This window comes from Tympanuchus pallidicinctus, unplaced genomic scaffold, assembly GCF_026119805.1.
Source record: "Tympanuchus pallidicinctus isolate F22 unplaced genomic scaffold, pur_lepc_1.0 scaffold1, whole genome shotgun sequence".
NCBI classification, from domain to species: domain Eukaryota; kingdom Metazoa; phylum Chordata; class Aves; order Galliformes; family Phasianidae; genus Tympanuchus; species Tympanuchus pallidicinctus.
Window position 1 is genome coordinate 8,947,664 of NW_026294618.1, and position 15,296 is coordinate 8,962,959.

Sequence of the window (15,296 nt, forward strand, 5' to 3'; positions counted from 1 at the left end):
TAATGGTGGTAACTACAATGAAAAACAGTTTTTTGTAGCAGAGAATTTGCTCTACAGTGTTATCAAATAGTGTTACTGTGCTGTTTTATCTGTTGCAGTTTCCTTGGAAATAAATAGGAGGCATTACTTTTGGAGCAAAAAAAAAAAAGGCCATAAAAAATACTGCTGACTTTTGTCTGGTGCAACAGATTTATCTGTGTTCCACTCATTCTTGCCTCTGTTTTTATCAGTTTATTCAACATAGGAATTAGCCTCACTGGTTTGCAATTGCCCAGATTCCTCTTGGAACCATTCAGATATTATCCAATGGATCTATTTTTTACCTTCTCTCTACCACAGCTTCCATTTGAAACAGCTCTTCCAACATATATCTCAAGGAAAAAAAAAAAAAGAAAATAGCATGAAGATCTCCCTCTGGTCCTCTTAGATAAACATGTCTAGTAGACAGCCACAAAGATGACTATGGGCCTGGAGTAGCTCCATGCGAGGAAAGGCTGAGATCCTGGAACTGTTCAGTCTGAAGAAGATGGACAGGAGATCGTATCAATGCTTATAAATATCTAAAGCCCGGGAGTCAAATTGTTGGGGTCTGGCTCTTTCTGGTAGTGTGCAGTGATGGGACAAGGAGTAAAGAGCACAAACTGGAACGCAGAAGTTCCAAAGGAACATTCAGAAGAACTTCTTTATTGTCAAAGTGATGGAGCCCTGGCACAGACTGCCTGGGGAGGTTGTGAAGTCTGAAGACCCATTTGGGTACCTACATGTGCAACCTGCTGCAGGCAGCCTGCCTGAGCAGCGGGCTGGACTTGGGGATCTTCTCACTGGTGACAGGTGACAGGATGAGGGGAAATGGCCTTGACTTGCACCAGGATAAGTCTACGTTGGGTATAGGAAAAACTTCTTTATAGAAAGGGTTGTTAAGCACTGGAATAGACTCCACAGGAGGTGGTTGAGTCACCATCCATGGATGTGTTTAAAAACCAAATGGATGCGGTGCTCAGGGACATGCTTTAGCAGAGGGTTGTTGGAGTTCAGGTAGTATGGTTAGATTGCGGTTGGACTCGATGATCTTTAAGGTGTTTTCCAGCCTGAGCGATTCTATGTTTCGATGATCTCCAGAGGCCCCTTCCAACCTTCTAAGGGATTCCATTCCTTCCTTCAGGGCCTCACCTGCCCTGAACCCCATTCACACCTCACGGGATGGAATGAGGCAGCACTCTTGTGCTTTGAGAACAGATTTATTGCTACTTTTTAAGCTTTTTTTGCAAGTTGATGCCCAGTATCTCGTATTTTCAATCTGCTTTAACGCATTTTAGCATTCTGGGCAGCCAGGCTCACGCCGTTATCCGCTCTGCTGGTGTAGATGCAAGATGTACCGCACCGAAGGGCGCACCCAGGCTTTGTCTGCCCCTTCCCTCCCCCGCGCTTCAAGCACTCGGCTTCATCTCGCTCTTTCTAAACACGGCCGCACGTCGCGGCTCAGAGCCGGGCGCGGCGGGGCGGAGCGCTGTGAGGAGGCGGGCAGCCCCACGGCCGGGCGGAGCCGAGCCGCCCTCAGCCCACCCCGCGCGGCCCAAGGCGGAAGGAGCGGCTCCGCCGCCCTCCGCTCGCTGCTCCCGCGGCCGCCCGGCTGTCCTTTTCTGCCCGGCTGAAGCACACGTCGGTCCGTCTGCTCGCCGCCGCTATGCTGGGTGTCGCGGAGCCGGCGAAAGGGGAAGGTACGTGCCTCTCTCCCCTCCCTTCCCTGCCCGCTCTCGTTTAGAGCGGGGGCGGCCGCCGAGCTGCCCGCCCGTGCCCTGGGGCTGTGCGGCGGCCTCGGTGACGGAGGGGCGGGAGCCTTCGTCCCTCCTGCTGCCCTGCTGCCTGGCGGGGCCGGGAGGACCACCCGCCTTACGTAACGCTGGGGCCAAGCCCTGTCCTGCAAACGCGTTCCACCCAATAGCGCTGGTTAGCGATAACGCATCCCTGTGCTCCCTTTATTTTGTGTTTTCCTTTTAGCTCACGATGGAACTTCGAGAAGCAAATCCTAAGCTTGATTTCTTTTTCTTTCTAGAAAATAGTTGCAGTAACGCTGCTTGCAGGGCTTAGCGTCTTAGTGTGTGTTTCTGTGGACTTGCAGCTGTGAGTGATGCTCGTTATCTAAGCAGCAGGTTATTAAGGGACAGAATGGCCAGTGGATGAGAACAATACAATTATATGTACCTAAAAGTGAAAAGCAAGATGAGATGCTGAAGGTGAAATGTTTTTTATTAGAATAGTTCAGGTGGTTGGGAGGAGCGGAGCCCCACGCCCTGCTCCAGGAATCCTCAGTCAGTCTGGGTGGCCCCAGAGCATCACCCTGGGCTCCAGGTGACACCTCAAAGGCTGATGCTGCAGTGGCAATGTGCCAGTGCCAGGCAGGTGGGGAGCATCAGGGCCAGGGAGCAATGGAGCTGATGGCGTGGAAATGGGTGCAGAGAGAAAATGGAGGTAATGAGGAAGCAGTATGGAGGCATGATAGTTGTTGAAAGCTTTCCTTCTCTTAACCTGTTCGCTGTGCTTGCAGAGGTGATGAAGCATTTCCTTTTTTTGCAACAAAAGGACAGTACTGACGTCGTATCTTCAGGATAGTTGTACCTCTCAGGTGCTGCAGCTCCTCATTCACTGAGATGTGGTATGCTGCAGGCCTTCTGGGACTCTGTGATACACAATTAAGGTCTAAAAGTCCATTTGCACGGTCTTCTTGAAGCATCTGGTTACGATTGTGAGTGTCCTAGAGGCCTTCAAACATTAGGATTGTGATAGTTCCCTGTCTTCTCATGGAGCTTGCTTAAGATGCTCATGAAGAAGGCTGCCACACATTTGCAGGTCTGGTTAAGTCCTGGCGTTAACAATTAATGTTTTCCATTATGGAATTTCTACAAAGGTTACGTAAAAGCATATGAAATCAGTGATCTCTCAAGAGCCTTTGGCAATACCCCAGACAGATGGATGTGAAAGCTGAGCATATCCTTCTTTACCTGGCTCCGCCTTGTAAGTATTTACTCAGCCTGCAGCAACCTACAGCTCAGGAACTTTAAAGCACAGGTACACTGAAGACCTAAATTTCCTCTGTGAATTTCATCTCCGTGAACTCATTCTTATCTTGTACCCATGTGAAGCTCTGGTGTTCTCGGCATCAAGTTCTGTGGCTCAAATGCCAAACTAATTAAAGAGGCAATTCCATTCATTTTCAGTTTCCTTTCTGCTTATTTTATATTCTTAATTTGATATTTACTCCTCCTTAAATTCCAAAAGGTAATGATGAGTTATTAACTGTTCATTTCCTTCATATAATTTACAATTACATTAAGTTGTGTATTGCTAATCATTTAATTAAAAAAAAAAAAATCAATTCCATCATGACTGCCAAGCCAAACAGTTTATCAGTAAAGTTGTCAAGACTTACATTTTTTTTTGGCAGACAGCTTTGTGTTTTGTTTTGGTGGTTTTTTTTTTATTTTTTTTTTTTAAGCAATAGTTTTTTTCTATTATTCTGATTTATTATAATGTTGGCACCTTAGCTGGAAACAGAGGAGGTCTTGAGTTTCAAATAATGTCAAGGTTATATTTGCCAAGTATTAGGAGCGAATTTTGATGAGTAAGTTTTAGCAGTGTTTTGCACATACTTGCACAGAAAACAGACAAGCAAGGTATAAAAGACAGTATTTGGGTTATTAAATTTAGGCATGCTGTTAGTGGTGACTTAACTGTCTTTTCTGCTCTTAAACCACTGTGTAAGACTTTGGATTTTCATTGAAACTTTTGACTAAATTTGGTTCCAGTGCACGTTTTGATGGTATTTAGATGTGCAGTAAGATTTAGAAACAGGTTACATGGGAGGAAGTCATTCTAAATAAAAGAATATTCATAATAGAGAGCAAATGTGTGACGTGAAAGGTCTGAATTAAACTGAATCTTAAGCTTATAGCAAACCTGGGATTCCACTGAAAAGCCACCCCAACTACACAGCAGATGAGTGCAATGAATGAGAAAACTATTTGTTTACCTAGGTGGATTTTCACAACTGCCTGATGAGGCTGTGCGTTGTGTAAGTGCCTTGTTTTGATTTATCAGGTAATATTGATGTGCCAGAGCAATGTCTAACCAGACATGCTGCAAATATAGGCATGGCAGGATTCCTTTCTTCCTTCCTAAATTCTGCTACTTTCTGCTACTGCTGTTAGCCATGCTGTTCTTTTCCTTTTCTGTCTCATCTCATGCTTCTGCTTACAGCTGATGTTCCCCTTTCCTTTATTTAGATGTGTAATCTACTTGAATTTTCTTTATATCTTCTATTTTCTTCAAGTATACTGATAGGAATGCATTATGGAAATCTACACAATCAAATTTTACCTTTCAAAATAAATTGGAGCACTAATTGGAAATAAAATTGTTAGGTGTTAACTGGGTTATTACTTCCACCTTTGATGAACATGTGCTTCATATGCTTGTGTGTTTGCACTTGGTTGTGTTACCAAGGTTTGACAGGGATATTTTGGTGAGCTGGGTTCTTGTGCAAAATAGAGGCGAGTGATTGTGCTTGTTTTATGGAACAAGCTAGCACTGCTTCCAGTATGGCAAAATCTCTTGTTTCTAGAATTGTCAGTCTGTCAGAGCACAGATGCATGGAGAAGCTTTTCAGCTGCCATAACACTTCCCTCTAGCCTGACTGCTCAGCTGCTGTTCCATCCACCTCGTTAGGATGATGAACCTCGCCACTGCTCTTTGCTAGGGAGAATGTGGATTCTAAGACTAAGGTTAGTGCAGATGATCACAGTGTGTTATTGCAGTGACTCAGGAAGAGAAATAACGCTGTTTGTTATTTTTCTTTGTTTATATGTCATGTTCATTGATTCTTCTGCTTTATTTTTGTTGTCTTTTGCTCAGAGCTGCGTAAGGCCAGTTTATTGTCATGCCTCACGGTGCCTTTAGAGCCTGTTTAGGTTAATAAATGAATTGGGAAGTGCTGCAGAAGACAGGCAGGAGGTGGTAAGCAGCAAACACAAGTAGAGAGGTAATTGTAGAATGGTGCTCAGAGAACAGTAAGTTGGCCTGCTGTAGGTAAGCAGTATTTTGACGACTTTGTTCTTGCTGGAAAGCAAGAAAAGCAGCAGTAGCTAGATGCTGGAAATGAAGGTGAGTGAAGCATTGATGCGAAGGCATGTAATTTGAAAAAATAAAATGAGAAATAGAAAAAAGTGTTTTGAATTCAAGCTTGTGTTAGAACAGATAAGGCAAAAATATAGAAGAAACATAAAGTAACATAGTAAAAAGGAGTATCTGTTCCTTTTTACTGTATATAGAAAGATGCATGCTTATCAATACAGGGAGAAGTACAGTACAGGTAGGGGAAGCCAAGTGAAGGACAGCCTGGTGATAATTGAATGGTGTAGGGTTGTTCTGGTTTTTTTGTTTTTTTTTTTTTCTTTGTTGTCAACTTGTATTCATTATGCTCTTTGAGCTCTGCCTGCTTAACAAGAACAAAGAATGTGTAGACCTCCTTGAATCTAATAGGTGGTGAAAAAGGAGTTATTTTGACATTAGATGAAGTGGCAGATACCTTTTTTTTTTTTTTTTTTTTTTTCCTTGTTGTTAATGCTGCTGAAAGATGGAAGTTTCTTCAAAATCATAATTTTGGGGTGCTCTGGTTTAAAGGACTGAATAGATTACCATTACTTTAAATTTGTGCTTATTTCTTTGTTGCTGTTGACTGTTGTCCAGGCTACATATATGACTTAAGCAACAATCCAATAGAAATGTGGCTTGCGTGGGATGTTTGAATTAGGATAAGAAATGAGAACTTAGAACTCTACAACTCCCTGAAGGGAGGTAGTGGTATAGTGAGGTTTGGCCTCTTCTCCCACGTAACGAGTGATAGGACTAAAGGGAGCGGCCTGACTTTGCAGCAGGGAAGATTCATTTAGATGTTGCAATGAGGGACGTGGCTTAGTGGGAGATATTGGTGATAGGTGGACAGTTGGACTGGATGATCTTAGAGGCTTTTTCCAACCTTGGTGTTTCTAGGATTCTGTGATTCTGACATGTGCCTGTGGTCTCTCCTTCCTTCACGCTCCTCCTTCTAGATTTCTTTTTATGCACATGCCCTTAATTTTCTCTTTATTTCTTTTGCAGTGTGTGCTGCATTCCTCTTTTGCTGACTCAATTACCTGTGAAGGCCCATATCATCTCTTCTCCAACATAATTAACATACTTGTTGCATTTTGAACATGCCTTGTTTTAGGTAGTGACGTGTGCTGAAATTTGAATTCCATAGTGTTTCTTTTCAAATATGAATGGAATGGATTCTTACAGCTTTGTTCATGAAATGTAACATTCCTACCTCTAACTTCAGCAAGTTACAATGCTAAATGGGGGGACTGTTTGGCCTACCTAGTAAGGGCATGGCTTTATCTATTTGAGCTCCAGGCAAATATAATGGGCTTTCAGTTGTGGACTGAGAGCAGCCCTGCCGGGAAGGACTGGAGGTGTTGATGGACAAAAAAATGAATGTTAGCTGGCAATGTGCACTTAAAGCCCAGAAAGCCACTGGTATCCTGAGCTGTATCACAGCAGTGTGACCAGCCGGGTGAGGAAGGTGATTGTCCCTCTGTGCTCTGCCCTTGTGAGGCAGTACATCCAGGTCTGATGCCCCCAGAAAGAACGATTTAGAGCTGTTGGAGCAGGTTTTCTGGAGTGTCAGAAGGATGGTCAGAGGGCTGGAGCATCTCTCCTTCGAAGGCAGGCTGAGACCTAGGGGCCTCCAGCCTGGAAAAGGCTCTGGGAAGACCTTAAAACAGTCTTTCAATACCTAAAAGGGGTCTAGACAAAAGCTGAGGTGGGACTGAATTGGGGTTTGTAACGATAGGTCGAGGAATAATAGTTTTAAACAAAAAGAGGGGAAATTTAGCCATTAGGAATAAGTTCTTTACTCAGAGAGTGGTGAGATGAGACACTGGCACAGGCTGCCCAGAGAAGCTGAGGATGCCCCATCCCTGGGGAGTGTTCAAGGACAGGTTGGATAGGGACTCTGGGCAACCTGATCTAGTGGGAGGTGTCTCTGCCTATGGCAGCAGGGTGGAACTGGATGATCTGTAAGGCCCCTTTCCACCCAAATTATGCTATGATTCAAGGGCTTTGTGAAGGAGATTCAGCACAAACAGAAACTGAGATCCTTGCCGAAGGGGAAGAGAGACCAAAAATAAAAACTAGTGTGTTATTGCCAGAACTACAATGAAAAGTTGGTTTCCCTTGTCTATTCTGTTGAGTGCAGTAGGCCAGTAGTTGATGCTTTCAGCTGTGACTGTTTTCTTAGAAGTTGTCATTGTGCCTTGCAGTCTTGGAAGTCTTTCATTTGCTGTTTTATACTGTTGAAAATCAACACAAAGAGTGCAGTAGCAGTTTTATTACAGTTCATCATTTATGTTAACTAACAAAAACTCCATTTGATTTCTTTTATGTTGTGCTAAGTATGTGATGAGCTCTGTTTAAACCAGTACTTTCTGTGTGATCTAATGAGTGGTCAGTGTTAAGGTGAGCTTCCCTAATCTATTTCTCCAGGGTTTTTGACTGCTGTCTTCATAAAATAATTTTGTACCAGAACAATGTAGATATGTATCATTGTGGGTTCTAGCAGTGTTTTATGATTTCTTAACTTCATACCTCCAGAACTCTCTGAAACTATTCATATTGGTGCAGTCTTTTTGGAACAAGTTTGATGGTGAATGAAGGCAAGAGGTTTTTCTGTTGAGGTTGCTCTGTTCATTATGTTAATCACTGGTAGACATTTACAGCTGTAGGTCCCCATTTCTGTTTGCAGTACACAACAGAGGTATGTATTCCTGCTTTGAATCCCTAAAATCTGGACCTTTTAAAATGAATTCTTTCTTCAGCCTGAAAGAGGCTAGCATGGCAATTCTGTCATACAGCTAACAGAATTATACAGTAAAATAAAATGCAAAAATATTTCAGTTTCATCTGCCACTGACTTCTGCTGATTTCCTTACGTAAAACAAGTCAAGGTTTGTGACCGATATCGCATCAGCTTACAAAGTTTTTGACCACTTTTAATTTTTCCATAAAAAAATCTGACACTGTTTGACTGTAGTTTGTCCAAAGCGATCCTTGATGAGATCTGGGCATCCTCATTCCAGCCCCCATTCATCATTGCAGGTTTCCTATCACGCAGTATGTCTGTTCCTTTTGCTGCCAGCTCTTAGCTGTGAGTGTATTCCTGTCTGCAAATCAAAGAGCTTGTATCAGGTCTGGGTTATTCTGTTCTGGGGATAATGCTGCAGAAATTGTCAGAGCCTTTGTTTCTAGCAGTCAGCAAGAGCAATCTCACTACCTTTCTAGTTAGTCTTTTGCACTTTGATACTGAATTCAGTCACAAAACTCACCAATTAGGATGGTGTTTATTAAAAATAGTAATAATAAAATTTGTAGAGTCAATCAATGGAATGTATCTGTTTCCATTCCCTTTGTTTTTTAGAGGGCTGACCTAGTTCAGAGACCTTTTCTCTGATCTATATAATTTATTACTGTCACCTATTCATGAAGCCTTCTGCTACCTTTGCTAGAATAATACAAAAATATTCTTTTATCCAGCTGTGTCTGAAAAACTTCCAGCAATAGAGATTCCAGTATCTCTCAGACTTGTCATCCGCTGCTTTCTTAGCGATTAAGTTTTTCATAATGTGCATCTCTGGAGGCACAACTTGTGACTGCTGTTTCTTGGCTTACCATCTGTCATTGCAAAGAGAAGTTTGGCAGGGCTGTCTTTGTAGGTACCTCTCAAGTAGGGCTAGGCTGATACTGGATTACAACTTAACCTCTTTTTGGCTTCATAGGAAAGTACAACTTTTAACTGTTAATCCTTGTCCTTTGGACATCCGCCGTGTGCCTCAGCACCCCTATCATCTTGTCATCTGATTGACTTTCTCCAGTCTGTTAATGTCTTGTGACATCTTGTCTAGTGAGGAATCCAAAACTGGGCATAGTACTCCAGATGCATCCTCTCCAGCGCTTGAAGAAAAATAATCATGTCCATCAACCAGGTGGCTACTCTTGCTATTGCAGCATTTATACTCTTGGCCTTTGTTTTCCCAAGTCTGCGCTGCTGACTCATGCTCAGCTTGTCGTCCTCTTGCTTTTCCTACAAAGCTACTCTTGTGTGCACCCAGCCTGTACTGCCATATTGCACTATTGAACTGTAGGTGTAGGACTTTGTTTGCCATTGGATTTCATGTGGTTTCTGTCAGGCCAACGTCCATTTGGAGAGCAACACTGTCTAGAGGCAAAGTAAGTCTCTTGTTTTGTTCAGCACACAGCATCATGATGGGAGCACAGGGCATGCACTGATCTCTGTGATGACAGTGATAGGACTCAAGGGAATGGCAGGTGGGTAGTAGGTAATGGTTCTTCACCAGAGGGTGGTTGTACCTTGGCCCAGGCTCCACAGGGCAGTGGTAACAGCCCCAAACTGCTGGAGTTCAAGGAGCAGTTGGACAACGCTCTCAGGCATAGGGTTTGAATTTCGGGTGGTTCTGTGTGGAGCTTGGCATTGGACTTGATCCTTGTGGGTCCCTTCCAAGGGATTCTTGCTCTGCCTTCCAGGCTGGTACCATGCACAAACCTGCTGACAAGTGCTTCATAGCACATTATCCAGGTGCTTAATGAAGACGTTGAACAGTATTGGCTCAATATTGATTCCTGAGGGACGTTGGGCTGCTAAGTTTTTTTTTTTTTCTTTCTTGTGTTCTTTTTGTTTAGCTTTGTGTTATTTTTTCCCCCCAACAGTACCTTATAGTCTGCCTCCCTAATCTCCATCTTGCTACTCTGATCAGAAGAATATTGTGGGAGGCAGTCTTGCTCAAGGTACGCTAAGCAACATCAAGATTTCTTCCATCAGCCATTGAGTAATTTGTCTCTTTGTAGAAGGTAATGAAGTTATTTGGACAGATTATGCCAAATCCTTTTCGTATGCTCTCAGTCATGTTTATGTGCTTACAACTTTGGGAGGATTTTCCTTGGTGGCTCAGTGAGATCTGAGGGGAGGCTGACTGACCTGTAGCTCCCTGCATCCTCTGTCTTGAGCAAGTGCATGATGGTTGCCTTCTTATAAGTTTTGAGCGCTTCTTCAATCAGTAGCAAAAAGGATAGAGAGTAGACTTGTGGTAATCATGCCAGCTTCCTGGACACCCTGGGGTGTATTTTACGTACTTTTGTGAAGTTGCATATATCAAGCCTGCTTTGCTGTACCCTTCTCCTTTACTTTGGTTCCAGCACTGCTCTCTGGGGCTTATTGTTGTCCTTGGGATTACCACTGTCCCTCTCCCTTGCGTACCATTCTTTAGAAGAGGCAGCAGCCTGTTTGTCCTGTTTTGTGACTGGGCAATTTGTAGGTGAAATTTTAAACAGCTTACTCTGGTTATGTTATGCAGTGCTAGGACAAGTTCCTTTCATCAAATGGTATTTAAATGCAGATTGTAAATGTTGTTACCAAGCAATCTTTCAAATCCAAGTAATTACAAGCCTAAGTAACACTGTAGGATAGAGTGATTAGTATGTTATGAGAACAACTGCATAAGTAATGAAGAATTGTGCATGCAAAGGAAGGTTATTTTTTGCTTTTAGTGTTTTGCTTTGGAGTCAACTGAAATAAGGATGAACGTTGAAGAGTCCTAGCTGTGTGGCAGCAGCCATCTACTACTGCTCTGAGTGTTCTCACCCAATGCAATGGCAGTAGATGGAGTCCTGATCCGTAGTAAAACACCTGAGTGTACAGATCTGTTTGTAAGTGCCTTTGAGTATGTCAGATGTGTTCAAGGTCTCCCAATAGGCTTTGCTGAGTAGAAGATCGCTTGCTTCATCCTAAGGTAGAAAAGTATGTGTCTCATAGCTGTTTGGGAGTCAGTCCATGTGCTGCAACGTAGGTCACTGTATTCTGTTACAGGAGTTGGCTTTCAGATAGATACCCCATCAGTGCTGTGTTAATCTAGGTTTCTTGTTCTTAATCTATAGTTTCTTGGTTTTTTTCCCAGTTATTCCATGGGAATATGGAAAGTTATGATAGCAAAGAGCCAGATATGTAAGTATTTGCCAATTTGTTATAACAGTGTCTTGTTCTGTCTAACAGCAAACATGAGATCAGTGTCAGAAGAGCCAGTACCATTGCATGAAGAATTTATCTACTGTTGTGGAGCTGCTACCCATGTTTTAAAATGTGGGCCCTGGAAAGACCTCTCAAAGGATGAAAGTAAAAATCTACCCAGGCTGTTGTTCATGATAATTCCTGGTAAGTGCCTTTTTGTTCATTTTAAGTTTGGAAATGTGATGATTTGGAATAGGCACGCTCAATTTCAGTATCAGAAATGTTCCTGGATAAATCTGGCACACAAGTGGCTAAAAATCAGTGGTATTGGAATGATGAAATTTCTTTGTTGGAATTGAATTAGTACTGTAGAACTGTAATCTCAACAATAAGTTATTTGTATTTCTGTTTAAGATAAAACTGAGAAATTGGAATGTCTCAGTTATTTATACTGTGGTGGTTGTTTGCTGACAGCATCATATATTTTAGTTGCACTCTATTTATTTACTGTATGTGAAAGTGGTGTTGCGATGTCAGCCTTGTGCAAGCTGTTGTTTGAATGCACTCTGCTGTTTGTGGGCCAATGTGTGGGCTGCTCTTTGCTTCATGGTGAGATGGTGACCGGATCCCATTTTTCAGTCTTTACAAGATTTTGGAAGCACCACAGAATATTTTGTTACTTTCTTTGGGCACAATGATTTTATGTCTTTGCCTCCTGGAGTTTACTAGGAGCATAACTTTTCACACAATCACGATGAAGTTTAAACTCTTGCTGCAACTGAAAAGAAGAAATAAGGCTCCAGTGAGTTCATCACTGCTGCTTTATGGGAACAGCTTTTTAAGCCAGATGCTGTGAAGAGTACCTTTTATTACAACGATCTATCTGTTTGGATCCAAATGTGTGAAACAGTTTTCCAGAGGTTTAAATTATGAAGACAGGCTGAGGGAGCTGGGCTTGTTCAGCCTGGTGAAAAGAAGGCTGCGGGGTGACCTCACTGCAGCCTTTCAGTACCTAAAGGCAGCCTACAAATAGGGTGGGAGCTGACTCTTTTAAAGGGTAGATAATAGTAGGACGAGGGGAAATGGTTTTAAGTTGAAGGAGGGAGGATTTAGATAAGATGTCAGGAGGAAGGTTTTTACTATGAGAGTGGTGAGGTGCTGGAACAGCTGCCCAGAGAGGTTGTGGATGCCCCGTCCCTGGAGGTGTTCAAGGCCAGGTTGGATGGGGCTCTGGGCAGCCTGGTCTGGTATTAAATGGCCCTGCATGTGGCAGGGGGTTGGAGGTTCATGATCCTTGGGGTCCCTTCCAACCCTGGCCATTCTGTGATTCTATGAAGTGTGAGTTAATGCTTTTTGATTGTTGGTTTCTTACACTTAAGGCATTTCTGGAAGACCTTAAATGAACAGGTAAGTTTCTTTATCCCTCAGGTTCTGGAGCCGTGGTTTGTCTTTAAGTTATTTTGCTTGAAGTGCACCAGGACGTGCAGAACTTACAGACTCTGAGTTTATCATAGAAAACTTGTCTGCAAGAAAACGGAGTAGCAAAGCTACATGAGTCTTGCTTCCCGCAGTATACTTCTATGGGGATGTAGCATTTCATATTAACTAGATAGATGATCAGAGATAAACATCAGAAGAATATTCAAAGCATTTCTGTAGCAATCTGCAAACTTGTAAGCAGCTCGTGTATGTTTTTACTCTAATTTCAGAACTGTGCTGGAAACAGAACTGGGAGTTTTTTCACTGAGTGAACAATTAAAAATAATGCAGCAACAAGAGCTACGAAGCTGCAAAGTAGCTAGATTAGAAATAATTGATGATGAGGTTGTTTTCTTGTAGCCTAGCCAGCCATTAGAGTACCTAGCTCCTCAGCTTTTCCTCCTACTCCCTTGGCCTCAGTCACTGTGTAGTGCCGTGTGTTATGTCCTGTTAAGAGGAGAGGATTCTTTTTGCTAACACAGAAAGCAGAAAGGCGAAGAACTCTTCACAAGGAGAACCTTAAAGATGAGTGGCAGTGTTGTGGATTCTGTTTCATTTATTGTGCTCCTCTTTTCTAACAAGTGTAAAATAAGCAAAAAGCAACAAAGGTTTATTTTTTTTTTTTTTCATTATAAAGCTTATTTTGCTAGATTTACAGTAAGTATTTATCTTCAGATGATAACAGTATTTTTTAATGTAATGACTTCAATCTTTGCATCTTAAGCTGACACTGAAGTTGCGTTTGAGTAGCAAATATTGATATTCAGGAACGCAAGGATCCGTGTACATAGAAGTGCTACAAACAATTCCAAGAATAATCATTCAACAATATTATGTTTTGAAAGCCAAGTATTTAAATGTTTTAGAATCACACAACGATTTTAATTCCCTCTTCAATCATGATTGTGTGTTTTTTTTCAAGATGCTGCTCAGCCCTTGCTACCCGTTTTTGGAAATCCTGTTTGTCACTTATATCTGCTTTGCTCTTGATTTATATTTCCACACCAGTCTCTTCCCTTAAACTTTCCTTAAGATTTCCTATTGGCCTCCTTTTGCTACTGAACAGACTATATTTTGTTTCTGATTAAGTTATTGTGTCTGGGTGTTGCCGTGGATAATGCCTCACTGAAGAGCTAAAAGCTTCTCTTCTAAAGGAAAGAGATTTCTACATCCAGGAGCTGGTTTTAAGAAACCAAACTAAACAAACACTTCGAAATACTGTGAGATGCATTCAAAAACTGATTTTTGACAGCATTGCCACAACATCTGAAATGCCTAATGCTTTCCATTATAACTGTGTACTTTCTTTACTAAATTCTTAAAGGGAAATTTATATTAATGGCTTGTGATTGTCTGTTCTTCACTCCCATATCCATACCTGCCTCCTGCAGTTCGTTTTGGAATATGATTAGTCAGGAAAGAGTTTGTTTCAGTTCCCAGAGTGTATCTTTGTGTTGCCTGAACATCAGTGGAGGTGGAAACTCAAAAAGCCATCAAAGCAGGCAGAATGTTTTCATTGATTTCTAACTTGTTTGTTAATACAAAAGAGATTCTATGTTGAGCGTTATGGCTAAGATACCAATATAGTTTTGAATGGTTCTTCTGACTAATGGTGTAGAGTCTGGAGAAGAGGAGGCTTAGTGGAGACTTCATTGCACTCTATGACTTCCTGAAGGGAGGTTGTGATGAGGAGGGGTTTGGCCTTTTCTCCCAGGCAACGACCTGAGGGAATGGCTGCAAGTTGTACCAGAGGAGGTTTAGGTTGGACATGAGACATTTTTTCTCTCAGAGAGTGGTCAGGCATGGAATGGCTGCCCAGGGAGGTGGTGGAGTCGCCCTCCATGGGGAAGTTTTAAGGAAAACCTTAAAATATTGCACAGTATCAATGGGAACAATGTTGCCCTCTTCTTTACCTTTGTTTATTTTCTAGTAAAATGTGAATACTAAGTGCTTTTCAATTCTTCTGAATAGAAGGGTGTGTTGTTTTGGTTTTTTTTCCCCTCTCTTGGTATCTTTGCTGTCCTGTAAAAGAAGTGCATTATTTACTGGCTCTCTTTAGGGATGAAGCCATGTCGTATCTGTTGTACCTCATCTGTAAGTGTGCAGTTCATCTAGTAATATGCCATTGCTGGTTGATATTTAATTCAGAAACTGGGTCAAGAGAAATGGCTATTTAAGGCATATTTGCCCTGAATGACTTGGTTTATACTCTGTTTTTTACACGTATTGCTGTGAGATGATTGCCAAGACGCTTATGGTTACAATGCCACAGCTTCTCATTGGAAGAACAAACATTAATTTCCTTTTACCCTGGCATTGTAGTGAAGACAAAACTACAGTGATGTTATCTTCGTTTTGGATACCCAGATTTGGCAGTCAGTCCAGTCACCCAAGTTCCCTGCTGCAAGTGCCATGGGGCTGGCTAGGAGCTAGCATCACGTAATGCCATTTTGCTTCTCATATATCAGATGTTTGGTGGGTTTTTCTTTCTTTTTTTTTTTTTTTTTTTTTTTTTTCTGTTCTGTTATATACTTTATTTTTGGCCTTCAAGGACATTTATCTGCCTACACAAAAAGCACAGCTCAAGCAAGGATCTGGACACTTGGGCCATCTGGCAGCATATTCATATACCTAACAGGAGTAGATAGCGTTCTCCTCATGATTTTTGAAGTATGAAATGCAGAACCCTCTAGAGTCCAGCAATTTT

General features: G+C 42.1%; 1 protein-coding gene across 5 annotated transcripts in view; it reads left to right on the forward strand.

The window, feature by feature from the left end:
• The first annotated feature begins 1,553 nt into the window (after positions 1 to 1,553).
• Positions 1,554 to 15,296, forward strand: part of LDAH (lipid droplet associated hydrolase) — a 107,448-nt gene continuing 93,705 nt past the window's right edge. For 3 of the 5 annotated variants that reach the window (XM_052688855.1, XM_052688875.1, XM_052688865.1), the window contains exons 1-2: positions 1,554 to 1,718; positions 11,156 to 11,314. In XM_052688855.1, the coding sequence (XP_052544815.1) occupies positions 1,685 to 1,718; positions 11,156 to 11,314 (193 nt within the window). In that variant the 5' untranslated portion in view covers positions 1,554 to 1,684. Of the gene's footprint in view, positions 1,719 to 9,816; positions 9,895 to 11,155; positions 11,315 to 15,296 lie in introns of all 5 variants that reach the window. The other 2 variants (XM_052688846.1, XM_052688836.1) reach the window with 2 other exon arrangements.